The sequence below is a fragment of the Montipora capricornis genome, chromosome 10 (assembly GCF_036669925.1).
Source record: "Montipora capricornis isolate CH-2021 chromosome 10, ASM3666992v2, whole genome shotgun sequence".
Taxonomy (NCBI): Eukaryota; Metazoa; Cnidaria; class Anthozoa; order Scleractinia; family Acroporidae; genus Montipora; species Montipora capricornis.
In genome coordinates, this window is record NC_090892.1 from 42,281,264 (window position 1) to 42,296,068 (window position 14,805).

The window sequence follows — 14,805 nt, forward strand, 5'->3', positions numbered from 1 at the left end:
ATACTTCCGGTCAAATGACCAGCTCCCAACGTCAGTGGCTTCATAGCTCAGTTGGTTAAAGCGTCGCACCGGTATCGCGAAGTCACGGGTTCAAACCCCGTTAAAGTGCTGAATTTTTCAGCCTTCTTTACGCAATTGCAAAAATTGAGTTCATAAATGCGAAGATGATAGCTTCACGAGATTTATTGGCGGTTAGTCGTAGCTTGGAGCGGCCATATTTGTACGTGCTATGTTTTTTGGTCAATAATCACGATATGGTGGCAGCGGTAAACGACGTGAAGTCAACCGAAGCTGATCGGAAGGATGAAGAAATCCAAGTTGCTATTCTGCTCCATTGCATCGGGGAGGATGGTCTTGAGGCGTCTAACGCCTTTGAATTTGAGCGGGAAGAGGATAAGAAAAATATTAATGCGGTGTGACGCAATTTGATGATTACTATAGTCCTCGGAAAAATACTTTGTTCCAACGGTTTAAGTTTTGGAATCGGAGTCAACAGGAGGGCGAAACTGTATATCAATTCGTCACGGAGCTCAAGAGAATGATCAAGAACTGTGAGTACACTGAATCTACTGATACAGTGGTCCGGGATCATCGAGTGTTCGGAATTCGAGATGCGAAAGTTAAGAGCCAATTTCTATGCATCGATGTGAACAAATTAGCTATAGAGAAGGCTTTGTCTCATTGCCGTTCGGCAGAAGTTTTCGAGAGTCAGCTCAAGGCAATCAGCAGTCAGTCAACCAAAAAGCAGGTTTTAGCAGTTTCTAAAAGTTCTAAACAACCTGATGGGACTCACTTTCATTGCTCCAAGTATGGTGGGAGGCATGGTCTTAAACAGTGCCCTGCGTTCGGGAAAACGTGTTTTGTCTGCGATGGAAGGAATCATTTTGCTAAAATGTGCAGTCAGCGCACTAGGAAATTACACAGTTGCCGCATCGGTGGTTGGAAAATTGTCTACAAGATGCAAGAAACGATGAAGGAGTGGATACTGAGCTCCTTCTTGGAGACTTGGGAGATTAACACAGTGGGTGGAAAGGCCTGGCAAAGCAAAAAGGAAGTCGGTGGAAAACTTGTCGAATTCAAGTTAGACACTGGTACTGAAGCTAATATTACACCTCGTCAAATTTATGACTACCTATCAATGCGTGGAAAGCTGAAGGAGACCGATAAGTCTTGTCGTCGAATGGCAACCACAGGGTTGTCCCAGTTGGCAAAGTGTTGCACAGTGAAAGAAAAAACTTTAAGTCTGGATTTTTATGTCGTTGATTTGGAATCTGTCCCTATCCTTGGATTGGAAGCATGTACAAGGTTCAACCTGGTAAAGAAGATTGACAGCTTGACTGCAAGCTTGTCTTCAAGAGAGGCGATTCTACGTGATTATAAAGATGACTTTGAAGGCCTCGGATGTATGCCGCAAGAGTATCACATTGAGATACAACAAGATGCCACTCCAGTTATGCACCCACCTCGCAAAGTACCTTTTAGCCTGCATGGCAAACTGAAGGAAACCCTAGATCGATTGGAGAAAAGTGGTGTCGTTTCTAAAGTGGATAAACCCGCAGACTGGCTGAATAGCCTTGTGATCGCTGAGAAAAAAGGAGGGAAGCCTTCACCTATGTTTGGACCCCTGTGACTTGAACAAAGTTATTAAACGTGAGAACTACAAAATCCCATCTGCAGATGAGGTTGCCGTGAAGCTCACCGGTTAAAAAGTGTTTTCAATTTTTGATGAGAGAGATGGTTTTGGCAAATCCCATTGGATCAAGAAAGCTCATTTCTTTGTACTTTTAATTCCCCTTTGGGGCGTTACCGCTTCTTAAGGTGCCCATTTGGAATTAGCTCTGCCTCAGAGGTCTTCCAGAAACGTACTGAGCACTTATTTAGAGACATTGAGGGTGTACGTGTGGTTTTTTATAATCTTATTATTTGTGGAAGGGATGAGATTGGGCATGATGGTATTCTGAAGCAAGTTTTGGACCGTGCTCGTGCGAACAATGTTAGATTTAATCCCAACAAGTTCCAGTTCTGGGTGTCTGAAGTGAAGTCAAGCGCTGTTATCACAAGGGTTAAAACCTGACCCTGACAAAGTTAAGGCCATTGTAAAGTATCCACAGCCTCAGACAAAAGAGGATCTTCGTCGTTTTCATGAGCTAGTCAACTTCCTCGGAGAGTTTGTTTCCAACCTGTACGCAGTATCGGAGCCCCTTCGCATCCTACGAAGAGTAATACTGAAGGGCACTGGTTACCTGCACAGGAAAAAGCCTTTAAAGACATTGAAGCCTTATTGATCTGTGCACCTGTTCTAAAGCTTTTCGATGTAGGCAAAGAAATTAATGAGACTGATGCTTCAAAGATGGGTGCCTATTTACTTCAAGAGGGTCACCCAGCGGCTTTCGGGTCACGTTCGTTAACAGCTTCTGAGCAGAACTATATGCTCAGATCGAGAAAGAGCTGATGGCAATAGTTTTTTGCCAGCGATAAGTTTCATCAGTACGTCTATAGCCATCCAGTGAAGATCGTGACAGGTGACAAACCACTAGAATCGGTCACAAAGAAAAATCTTAATCAAGTATGCTGCAGGCTTCAGCGAATGCTTCTCAGACTTCAGAGATATTCCTTCGACATTTCATACCGTCCTGGCCCCAAAATTCCAGTTCCAGATGCCTTATCCAGAGCGTATCTGTCACAGGAGTCAATCTATGAAGACCTCCAGTCTGATGCACAGTCTTGTTAACAACTTGGACCTTAGTGTGGCCTCTAAATCCCTGATGGAAGGAGCAACCACTACAGATAATTGTCTCATCGTGTTACAGCAACAAACACAGTCCGGGTGGCCATCAGGGAGGAGAAGAGTTCCTGAGGCGGTTCGTCCCTAGAGGCAGAGGGTCTCATAGTCCTAGGATACAATCACCCGCTGCAGCAAGTGTGCAGAGGGGCGAAGAAACAATGAAAAGGAGCCTCTTTTCCCATGAAAGGAAAGGAAAGGAACTTTATTTAAGTGTCTAGTCGTTCTCGCGCTGGAGCGCTAATTGGGGACACTGTAAACTGAAATTAACAATGAAGTAAATCAAGTCAAGTTCCTGGAAGACCCTGTCAAAAGCTAGGAGCTGATATTCTCGAATTTAGAGGATAGAATTACCTGTGTGTCGTAGATTACTACTCCAAATTTCCTCAAGTCACCCTACTTTCGTATACGACGTCTTCCTCTGTCGTGGTTAATTTAAATTCCATCTTTGCCAGACGTGGGGTCCCAGATGAATTGTTGGTGGATAATATGCCGTTTGCAAGCCGCGAGCTGCAAAATTTTGCTTCATCGTGGAGGTACCAGCTGATAACCTCCAGTCCTGGTTACCCGCAGTCCAATGGTATGAGTGAGAGAACAATTGGTACAATCAAGCAACCATTGAGGAAAGCGGAAGATCCCTATGTTGCTTGGATGGAGTATCGCAATACCCACGTTGCTGAAATTGGTCTCTCTCTCCCTCGCAGATGCCAAACGGTCGGCCTCTGAAGTGCCAATTGCCAATCACGACGGAACTGCTCCGACCAAAGAATGCACGTGAAAAGCTAGTGGCTGCTCAGCAACGGAAAAAAATCTTATTTTGATCGCCATCATGCGAGGCGGTTAAAGGGTCTAGAGCCAGAGGGAAATGTCAGAGTGCGAGAGAATAGATCCTGGGTTCCTGCGGTTGTCACTGATATATGGCTCACTCCTCGATACTGAGTCAGGAACGTCCTTGCGAAGGAAAAGGAAACACTTTCTCAAACAACCCGAGTCTACTTCGTTAATGGAGAGTGATGAGGGCAACAGAAGTTGAGGTCGCATTTATTGGTTTACCCGTTTCTGTTACTGGCTTAGGTACTCATTCCCCTATGTAATCACCAGTTAGCCTCGGTGGGAAGGTGTGATATATACTTCCGGTCACATGACTTGTTGGCGGTTCGTTGTAGTTGGGAGCGGCCATACTTGTATGTGCTGTGTTCTGTTAGTCATTAAACGTGATGTCCATATCGTTTAAATGTGGATGCTACATTATAATGCAAATACAATACACGAAGAATCTTAACCCCGGGAGATTTGAATTGGGCACAACATTGAGTTGGCCGATTTGGTCTATGGGGTACAAGATGTAACTCTTCAGGTTTTGTCATTCCAGGCGAACCAATGTAGCTGCAAACGATGGGTTGTGGCATCACATCTGTGTAACGTGGGATAACAGCGACGGTTATTGGAGACTCTATAAAGATGGCAAGAAGGAAAAGGATGGGGAGTTTAAAGAAGGTAAACATTTTAGTACGTTCAAAAATTCCTAAATATTCGGATAACGTATTGGTTTTAATACAACATGTATTCACTCGGTTTATCTCGCATAAAAGATTTCCATTTGTTTCTCAAAGGCATTAATAATTCATAAGGCTTTTAGCCAATCGGAGTGCCCCATTTTGGTCAGGTGCATGTATCTTGATACCCAATGAAACTACAGATCAAGAAACGCCCGAGTTAATTAAAAAACTAGTCAAAACACTGATCAAGACACTTGAATTTTAATAAACCCCTATGCTAATAAACCTTCGAGGGAAAAAACAAATAAAGAAACCACCCGAACACAATACATTTAAAATTTTCCAAACATTTAACATAGAACTTTCGCGGTAGCATCCAGAGGATTAAAACGAATTTGGACACGCAGTAGTTCAGCGAAAGAGCATCTGTTTTAGCAATGTCTGCATGCAAGACTTGAACCTTGTGTAGTTCGTAGTCTTTGAAAACTCCACCGCAATCTAAAACCGGCGCTTGTACCTCTCTTAACCTCAGCCATTGGGCAAAAATGTTAACAGCCCAATAGACCTTTTCAGCTTGTACATTTTGTTTTCCCAATACAGGTCATGTGATAATACTCAGAAGGTTTGGTCCTTTGTTTTGTTCATTAAAAAGAGTGCATGCAAGCATGAATATGTCTGCATGCACTCTTTTTAATGAACAAAACAAAGGACCAAACTTCCTGAGTATTATCACGTGACCTGTATTGGGAAAACAAAATGTACAAGCTGAAAAGGTCTATTATTTGTATCTTTAGTTGAAACTTGAATGGCCTTGTTACGTTAACCGAATCACTTTCTTGGGAAGACGAAAACGACGTGATTTTGATTAGCTCGCCATCACGACCTATTATGTAAATTTATTCAAAAGTTCTACCTTTTAAACTCACCCAAATATTGAATATCATTTCCTTCATAAATACCTATCACTTGTCTGATAAAACAAAAGATCATCACATTACACTCCACGTGCTCATACAAGGTTGAGAAGTCATGTCAAAAATTCGTGCTTTGTGCTTCATCAGGGATTCCAAACACCTCGAGACATTAAGAGCACTCATCTGTTTCTCGGTGTTTGGAACCCCTGATGAAACACTCGCACTCCTTTTTGACATGTTACTTCTCAAACCATGATAGCGCCAGCTTTCTGGCCACTAACGTTTCGAGTTGAATCAACGAAAATTAACGACGTCGCCCTTACGCCACTATAGATGTTTAGTGTAGTACAGTGTGGTTCGCTCGTGGGAAAGAGGATAGGCTGGTTACTTCGCCACGGGCGAAAGGGCAACTGAAAAAATTAAAATCCTAGGGAGGATTTGAACTTACGACCTCAGTAACAGCAGTGGGATGCTTTTCCCATTGACCTACTAGAACTCCTGGGAAACTACGCACGGTTATCTTGGTTATGAAAGGACAATGTTTCCCGCTGGTCTGCGGGCTCTACAATATCATGTGCCACTAATTTTCACATGCAACCATAGATGTAGGTTATAGAGTCAGTGCGGCCCAGTAGTTAGCGCTTGCCTTGAGATTTGGAGATCCCGGGTTCAAGCACGTTCTGAGCCCTGGTTGAACTTGTTCCTGGTCGTCCCTGGTTCAACTTCTCAGCTGCACTTGTAAATGGTCAACTAGCCAGTTGGGATTTTTAACAGTTGTTGTTGTATGTTCTGTTCTGTCATGATTGTGTTTCATTGCCCCGAAAAGCCATTATGTTTCAAGGCCAGTGTAATCATAGTTAATATACAGAGATGGTTAAGAAACTTGACATGTTTCTTTGTTATATGTTTTTGTTTGCTGTTTTGGCCTTACCCATGCACAAACCACACCCTTTTTCTAAAAGACAGCCAATCAATAGTTTCGATTAATTTATTCAGAACCCAGTTGTGAATCAAGGGCAAAAGATTATGCTTCATCACGGTCAAGTTAACATGAAGCGGGATGTTACTGTTCTACGGAGCCCATTAAGTGCCACAAAATTACGCTATTAATTTTCAATGTCCTCCGAAGTTCTGCCCGCGTTCTGACTTTTTCCCTCAACCTTTTTCCTGCGTCCTCGCGTTTTTCCCGACTTTTTTCCCCATTTTTTTCCTGACCTTTTTCCAGACTTTTTTCTCGACTTTTCTCGGAAGGCTGCCGACCCCAACTACCTGGGTGTCTTGAAAACAAAGACCCTTAAGACCCTATCTAAGACTCGAAAACGAAGAGAGTAACCCAAACCCCTCACTTGGCTAACCCTAGGCTTAAAACCCAACTTCAGGCCTAGTTAGACCTAGGGTTAGCCAAATTGAGGCGTTAATTTCTTCGTTTTTGAATCTTGGGCTCTTAGAGCTCTCTCTTTTCAAGACACCCAAGGTAGGTAGGGGTCAGCGGCATTCCTAAAAAAGTCGGGAAAAAGGTGAAAACGCAGGCAAAACTTCGGAGATTTGAAATTAAAAGCGCAATTTAATGTCACTAAATGGTTCCGTACTGTTCTCGCTTTTAAAGCTTTCGGGGTTTCATAACCAGTTCCTCTATATGAACTATGGTGTATTATAGTTCACCACTAAATTTTCTCCGATTCTTATTGGTTTAAATTGATCACGTGACGCGATGGTGTTCGTCCGCGGAGAGACACTATCAGCCCATAGTGCCCCGTCCGAGGAAAATACCCGGATGGATAGTAGTCGTCCGCTAAAAATACCTCTGTAAACAAGCGGCCTTATGGAAAATAAACAATCGAAATTGTATTAAGAGAGTTTTTGTTTGTTTTGTTTTTCAAATTTTACGTTGGCTGACACGGCTTTCGTCTAATAAAGTTGAAAATAATTCAACATGATTTTTGAGCTGGCGCGCGGAAGAAAATTTAGTAGTGAACAATAAAGACAATAGAGTGTTTATGTCTCGGAACTATCGGTCTGATAGTTACCCCTTGGAAATTTGATGTTCTTAAAACTCGACAGAAACACTCTATTGTTTAAATGTAGAACATGCAGAGTTCGCATACCAACGGGGCACATTGTCCATTGAAAATCTAGATAAACGAGCTAGCTCCCTAGGGATTTTTGTAGCTTCGTGGGTAAGGAGAACATCCAACCGGGGTTACCAAGATTGTTTTCCAGTTTTCCAGTTGTCATTTTGCCCGTAACCAAGGAGCCAGCTTATTAAAGGAACCTCCACTTTAACACAAAAATAACTTTAAACAATAGGGAAAATAATCTTTACAGTCAAATCAGTTAATTTTTTTTCAAAGTAAGCGTTTGCATCCGAAATAAATTTTTAGGATGGCCTACTTTTGTTTTCAAATTTCGCGGGCGCCGCCATCTTGAATAATTGTAGCGTGTTACAGTTGCCCTGTTGTTATTAGACAAAAATTCTTTGTGTCAGGACGATAGGGCAACCGTAACACGTCACAATTATTCAAGATAACCGCGCCCACGAAATTTGAAAGTGAAGACAAGTGGTTTTAAAATCAGTTTTCCTTTTATAAAACAAATTTCGAAGAAATTTGTTTGGAAACACTATGCCTGAACATGTCATATGACGGTATTACAAAATTACGTCAACTCAGTGTGATGCACATCACACCTTCTAACATCATTGAACAAACAAGTGTCTAATGACAATATTTGAAAGTACAGTCCAAGTTAATTTCTCTGAGAAGCCATTCTCCGTTTTTTACAGGGCATGTGATTCGCACTGACGGAGCTCTGGTACTGGGCCAGGAGCAAGACAGATTTGGGGGATCCTTTGACGCCAATCAGTGAATAATCGGTGAAATGACAGGTGTCAATATCTGGGATCACGTCAAAGACGAGGAAGAGATACAGCGGATGTCTAAGTCGTGTTCTATAGGGCTCGGCAATGTGATCCCTTGGGCCCACTTTAAGTCTCATTTGCGAGGCTCGTTAAAAGTAATTCCGCTACCCACTTGTTAACCAGTTTGAAGGTTTCAACTTTAAGTAAATACGAAAAGACATGAAAGACAACCTGCGAAGTAAAGGGTAAACGTAGTTCAGTTCACTGCGCTGACGTTTTATGGCCAACGATGTATTTTTTGTCTTATTACCTACCAAATTCTTATTTTGTTATTACGAGCCGTTTCCCATCTTAGGAATACACAACCACCCTTTTGACGAAGTTCAACCTGTCAGAGGCAATTTTGAATTTTCCTCTTAGATTCTTTTTACAACTGACCAGGAGTGAAAGCCTGGGTTAAGCCTTAGTACACATTTATTCATTCCTATACATTTAATTACGGACAATAAACCCATCGGGCACATAAATACGAAATGACCCTCACACCTCTTTCGCCGATAAAAAGGAGGAAAGTGGTTATTTTGATATCAGACCTCAGGCCTTAGCGCCAGGTCAGTCGAGTAAGGCGTGGCGCAAGGCGAAATTTCAAACTTTTTTTATGAAAAAATAAATTTACATTACAGCGGTTATCAGTCGCACCCGCCTCTCAACGGACTGGTTTTTTTTTTTTTTCAAACTAAATTTGGATGGACGTCAATCAAATGCGGCAGTCGAATTCGTCATGGAAACTTAACATTTGATTGACGTACACCCAAATTCAGTTTCGAAAAATGAAAAAAAGCCGTTGAGGGGCGTGTGGAACTGGAAAAAATAGGGAGCTTTAAGTACGCGCGTTTTTGAGACGCGGACGGCAACCGGATGAGAACATTTCGCGTGCCAGGCCAGTGGTGTTTCCCACATTTTTATAGTAAAGTTAAAGTCTGTTACAAGCCTAAGAGGCCCATCAGGCCCGCGCTTATCTCCGGTTCTGTAGTATAAAGCCACTAGGAGTATTTCTACTCCCCCCTGGATGGGATGCCTGTCCATCGCAGGGTTACCCCCAGCATTAAATTCACCGGTACCCATTTATACACCTGGATGGAGAGATGCACCGTGAGAGTAAAGTGTCTTGCCCAAGAACGCAACACAATGTCCCCGGCCAGGACCCGAACCCGGACCACTCGATCCGGATTCGATTGCACTAACCCTGAGAACACTGTGCCTCACATTTTTTAGTAATCTTTTCTTAAAAAGAGAGAACAGGTCACTTTGGATTGCCGTCCCCGTCTGAATACCCCTATTGGTCATACGGACACTTTATGCTCACACTGATACCTCGTATGGCAACTTATAATCTTTAAAATTTGTATTTCAGTGAGGACTTCAACATGAATTAAAAATATAATTCCCAGTGTCTTCCTGATGAATTTGTTTTTGGAATTCGAAATACTTAACTACTGTTCTTGCTTCCCAGCTCGAACCCCACCACATTGGTCTTCAAATACTGGATTCAATGCGTTTATCAACCGGATCTGGAGAACCCTTTGAGAACAGTTTCTTTACTGAATCATTTCACTGTGTTTTACGTAGGTCCAACTATTTACACAGCGTGTTTCCATTGACGTGATCTGAAGCAATGAGCTAACCGACGCATATTAAGCACCAACTCATGCATTGCAAAAAATGTTGTGTGGAGAGAGATGTTTCCTGAATCTTCATTCCGAATAACAGGTCACGAGGAGCATATCTAAAGTGGTCTTGGTTTTTTTGGCGCTAAGTTGCACACACACACACAGAGCGGGTGGGCTCCAGGGGCGTAGCCAGGGAGGTCCTGGGGTGCCCTTGCAATTATTTTATGTAAATAACTCGTAATTGTTGCGATACCGCAGATGGACTAACAAATGTTGATTGGTTTAGATTGGGCGAGCAATACCACGACCCTTATTAATTTATTGATGCATTAAAACAAAGACTTGCTCTTTATTCAGAAGATCGAGCTTTCTCCAACTCTGCGTATGTTATTAAAAACCTGAATTAAATGTTTTCCACAGACGCTTTCAGCGTTTTGTTCCTTGTGTTCTCGCAACTTATACGTCTTGGAAGCTTCTGCGATTCTCATCAAGGTAAGATGACTTTGGTGGTATTAGAATCAGTATTATATTCCAGCCGCACATGACAAACCAAACGGGGACAATATAGCATTCTTTTTAACAAAGTTTGTTAACTTTTATTCCCTTGTTTTCTCGTTTTATGGCACAATGTAAGGTTTACGATTTTCTTTATAATTTTACCTGTAGAAAATTGCGGTCTAGTCCATCACCGAAAGGCTTTTTCTTTAGTTTTGACAAACATGCAGGGTGCCGTCTCCCGTGTTCTCGGTTGACCGTTCAGTAGAAGTAGTGTACTAGGAGTGACGGGTTGTTGTGCTTCAAGAAAAAAAGCCCTGAGGCTACATTACCGGCTGCAGATTAAAAACTTGCTGGTTTGTTGTTTTTTTTAATTTGACGTGGTTCACTTCCCTAATGGCCGACTTTGTTCAAACTGCAAAACTTCCAAGCAAGATTAATGTTAATTAACGTACCTGCGTTTTCAAACGGAATCAAAGGATTTTCAGCGTCAAAAAGACGAAAAATCCGAAAAGGATTATTTTTCATGACAACGCAAACAAACCAACCCACAGTTGCGTGCAAATTTTAAAAACAAGAAAAAATAGCGGTTAAGTTTCTTTTGGCTTAATTCTTAAATGAAAATGCCACCAGAAAAAAAAAAACCTTCAATAAAAAGAAATGACGAAAAACATGCTGTTTTCGCAGTAGGAAACGTGCTAACAATATTATTGCTGTCAAGAAACTTTTAGTGTAATTTCTGGTGTGAAATTTGAAGGAAACCTAACTATTTTCGACCTACCGTATTCATGTCTTCGATCGCACGGTAAAAGTGGCGCGAGAAAAACATTTAGGCTGAACTGTCACGTACGGTAGCTGTTGCGTATCAGTTTTGCATGGAAAACCGCTTGTCAAAAACATGTTTTTCAAATCCTTTCCCAAAAAAACGCTAAAATGATGGATCTCAAAAATCCGGATTTAGATTTCATCCGAAGTATCCTCCTCGAGTGTGGATACTTAAGATTCATGATCCGTTTTTGGATTTTTCCAAAAAAACGCAAAACCCGTTTTTGGATTCAAGAATCCGTTTTCGGATTTTCCCAAAAAAACGCACCCTAGGAAAGTAATTAATAACATGATTCCCACAGAAAGTACGGTGGCTTCAAAGGGACATACGTTTTCTCTAATCTTTTTTTTTTGTTTCTACTTGCGACTTACTTGCTACCTAGCTGCTACTTGCTACTTTCTTGCGACTTACCTGCAACTTGTTACTTTTTGACGACTTAGGGTTAGGGCTAACCAAGCTAAGTAGCAAGTAAATTGCAGCTAAGTAGCAAGTAAGTCGCAAGTAAAAAGAAAGAGTGGAGAAAATGTATGTCCCTTTGACGCCAACGTTAGAAAGCCTGTGTGTGCCGTTTACTTTTTCATTTCCTTTCAGACCAATGTCGTGAATTAGTATTTGATTCTGATGAAGCATTCAGTGGACAACGTCTGATAAATCACCTTATACGAGTCACTGATGTCAAAAGCGAAGCCTTATGCCAGATGCTTTGCTACTTAGAGCCGGATTGTGTCAGTTATAATTTCCAAATGGAGGCAGGTGAACCTGAAAGCCACCAATGTGAATTGAACAATTCAACTTATGAAGATCACACGGATAACCTGAAATTGAACCCAGCGTACAAATACTGCGGGGCTGAGGTAAAAACTACTTGTTCGGTACAGCTTCACCTTTTAACCGTTTTAACGTACTTTTTCCACTTATGTCCAGGTTTGCACGCAGCTAAAAAGATTGCAATTTTTGGTAAAAATCGTAAAAGGTGAAAAGAGGACAAGTCGCCAACTAGGACTCGCGATGTTTGTGATTTTGCGAAAATTTTGCGAATTCGGCGTAAAAACGCCAAATTCTTAAAAGCTGAAAAGATGAATAATACAAGTTCCCGACAAGAATCACGATTTTGGCAATTTTTGCACATTTCAAAAATCGCTATCATATCGCATTTAACTACATAATGCATAGCTAATGCATGTACTTCTGTACTGGACTCGTTCAAAAGCAACAAACTACAAACTATACGGATCTTAATTCACGGTATCAAATGTTCCAAGTACTACGCACTTTTCACAGTAAATCAAAAATTGAGAAATTCCTCCCATTGGAGATAAGATAAGATAAGGCCCTAACAAGTCATCATACAACTGTAAAAGGTAAGCTTGTTAAAGGTCCCACAAGAATCCACATTTTCGTAATGTTCAGTTGGCGCATGCTAATTGAATCGAGTCAAAATAGAGCTGTCAAGGATGAGTTTGCAGCGAGTTCCTGTCACTTATGTCTACGCGAGACTAATTCTGATATGTTTTTTAAAACCTTTCGTTATTAGAAGTTTTCGATGATAATTTATTTGACTTTGCTATTTCAGAATGCTTGTGTGCGCAACCCTTGCAAAAACAAAGGAACCTGTCAAACCGGTTTTACAGACCGAGGATACCGTTGCCTATGTGCTGCAGGGTTCGAAGGACATAACTGCGAAGAACGTGAGGTTTGATAACGCTCGTAGAACGCAACGGTTTACATTAATTTTATCGGATTCGTGTTAAACAAAGCATTCGGATCAGTGAGGTATAATCCGGGATTAGTAAGAGCACTGTTTACAAACTTTACACAACTTTAAACAATTCATAAACCGAGGTTGCGTTATGTTTGCCTATATCTCACGAGAAATCAAGCATGGAAAGTCTTTATTCTACTAACAAAAATTACTGACAAGATTCCAGTTGCATCACGGTAATATCTCAGAACGTTTCTGCTGATATCAGAATAAAAGGAGTTAAACCAATCTCCAAAAACCAACTATTTTTCATATGAAACCGCTCGGATGAATTCTGATTGATTCTGATTGAAAAGCTCCCTCAGCAGGAAGAAAAAGGTCTTCCGGCTTAAAAGATCCCCCGGTATTTTCGGAGAGGATCAACTTTTCCTACATTTCTTATTAAAACGCGGAGAAACGTTTATACGAGAAACAAAAAGTTGGCTGGGTGCTCTCTCGCGAGCCATCTCCGGGAGATCTCGGTTTCGTATAGTCACACTGAGTTTTTGTCAGTTCTAAGCGGCCAGCTCTTGACTCGGTTATTCGTTGCTGCTCTTTGCAGCATTTTAGGCCTGTAAACGCTCGGCCCAGAGTTAACTGGACTAAAAGAATGGCCCTCTTATAATTGCAGGGGACATCTTTTCTTCATGTAAACGGGCTTGAACGTTTTCACATTCGATTCAGAATGGGAAGTTTCTTCACTGAAGGAATATTCTGTCTGCAAAAACCCCAAAACGTTCAGGTTTGGTCTCGAATCCGGAAACGTTTGCTTTAGTACAAACCGACACCATCGCCCGGTCTGATACTCTCTTGGGACACCAATTTTGGTCGAAATATAGTGTTTTCACTCACGTGATCAGTAACTTTTTTTCTACCGAAACAAAGGAAAACGTTTGCATGATAGTAGAGCTCAATTCCCGGAGGATTAGTTGTGGACAAAAACATGGCTGCTGTTCCATTGTTTGGGAACACCAATATGGCCGCCGTGACGTCACATGAAAACGCTCTATTAACAAATGTATCATGTAAGCTATCGTGTATTAGTATCATCCAATTAGTGGACTAATGCAAATCCTGCGTTTTGATTGGCTACGCTTCTAGAGGACTATTAGTAATAGTCCTCGAGTAGCGAAAAGTGTGACGCTTTCTTTCGTTTTGTTCGCAAATAAAAATTTCTTCAACTTGCATTTGCTAACTTTATAGTTGCCTTTTCTTTCCGACAAATTGGGTGATACTAAAACAATTAGCCCCCTCGCCCTCAAGGGCCACGGGTCAAAAGCCCATTCGGCTTCGCTGGGTGGGCTATTGACCCGTAGCCCTTGCGGGCGAAGGGTGTAATTGTTAATTAAAAGCAAAGACTGGGGCCCTGTTTGGCCGTCAAAATTTGAACTCCTCAAAAGCACCCAGTAGCAGCTGGGAACCATTCTTGAGATCGAATTGGATTAATACGCAACAGATTATATAGTTTTTGTTAATTCCGGAATCGGAGACACAAGGTTACCGTTATTAGAAACAGATTACACCATAGCACCTGCAGCTAAGACGATACTCATCAATTCGATCCCCTCTACCGTGAGCAAGCAGAGGATATTAGCAGGGCCATCCTCGGCTCGCTTCTCCGATTAAAAAAAAAATGAAAGGCATGTTGTACGCTGCACTCGAAGAAACAGACTGGTTTTGAATGGTGGGAATTTTTCAGCAATTGATGGCAGAAATATACAATGGAGGGCAAAATTCAAAAAAGAAAAACTGACCTTACATAAACAGAGGAGGCAGTAGGAGAAAAAATTGACCGTTTGAATTGAGTTATGAGATTGTTTTCTAGGAAATACTATTGATTAATAATGTACTTAGTTATTTAATTGATTGATTGATTGATTGATTGATTGATTGATTGATTTGTTTATCATGCCCTAGATAACTCACCTTCAGTTTCTACTTTCTCAACCTGTCTTGGGTTTAGGTGTGTGTGCATCCTCACAAGAAAACGATTACACTCTGCTATTCCCACACAGAGGAAT

General features: G+C 41.5%; 1 protein-coding gene across 1 annotated transcript in view; it reads left to right on the top strand.

Annotated features, from left to right (window-relative positions):
- Nucleotides 1–9,084, top strand: part of LOC138021780 (sushi, von Willebrand factor type A, EGF and pentraxin domain-containing protein 1-like) — a 17,046-nt gene extending 7,962 nt beyond the window's left edge. Inside the window, exons 5-6 of the mRNA XM_068868780.1 lie at nt 4,155–4,279; nt 7,978–9,084. Coding sequence (XP_068724881.1) covers nt 4,155–4,279; nt 7,978–8,060 — 208 coding nt within the window. The 3' untranslated portion in view covers nt 8,061–9,084. The remainder of the gene's footprint in view (nt 1–4,154; nt 4,280–7,977) is intronic.
- The last annotated feature ends 5,721 nt before the right edge of the window (nt 9,085–14,805 follow it).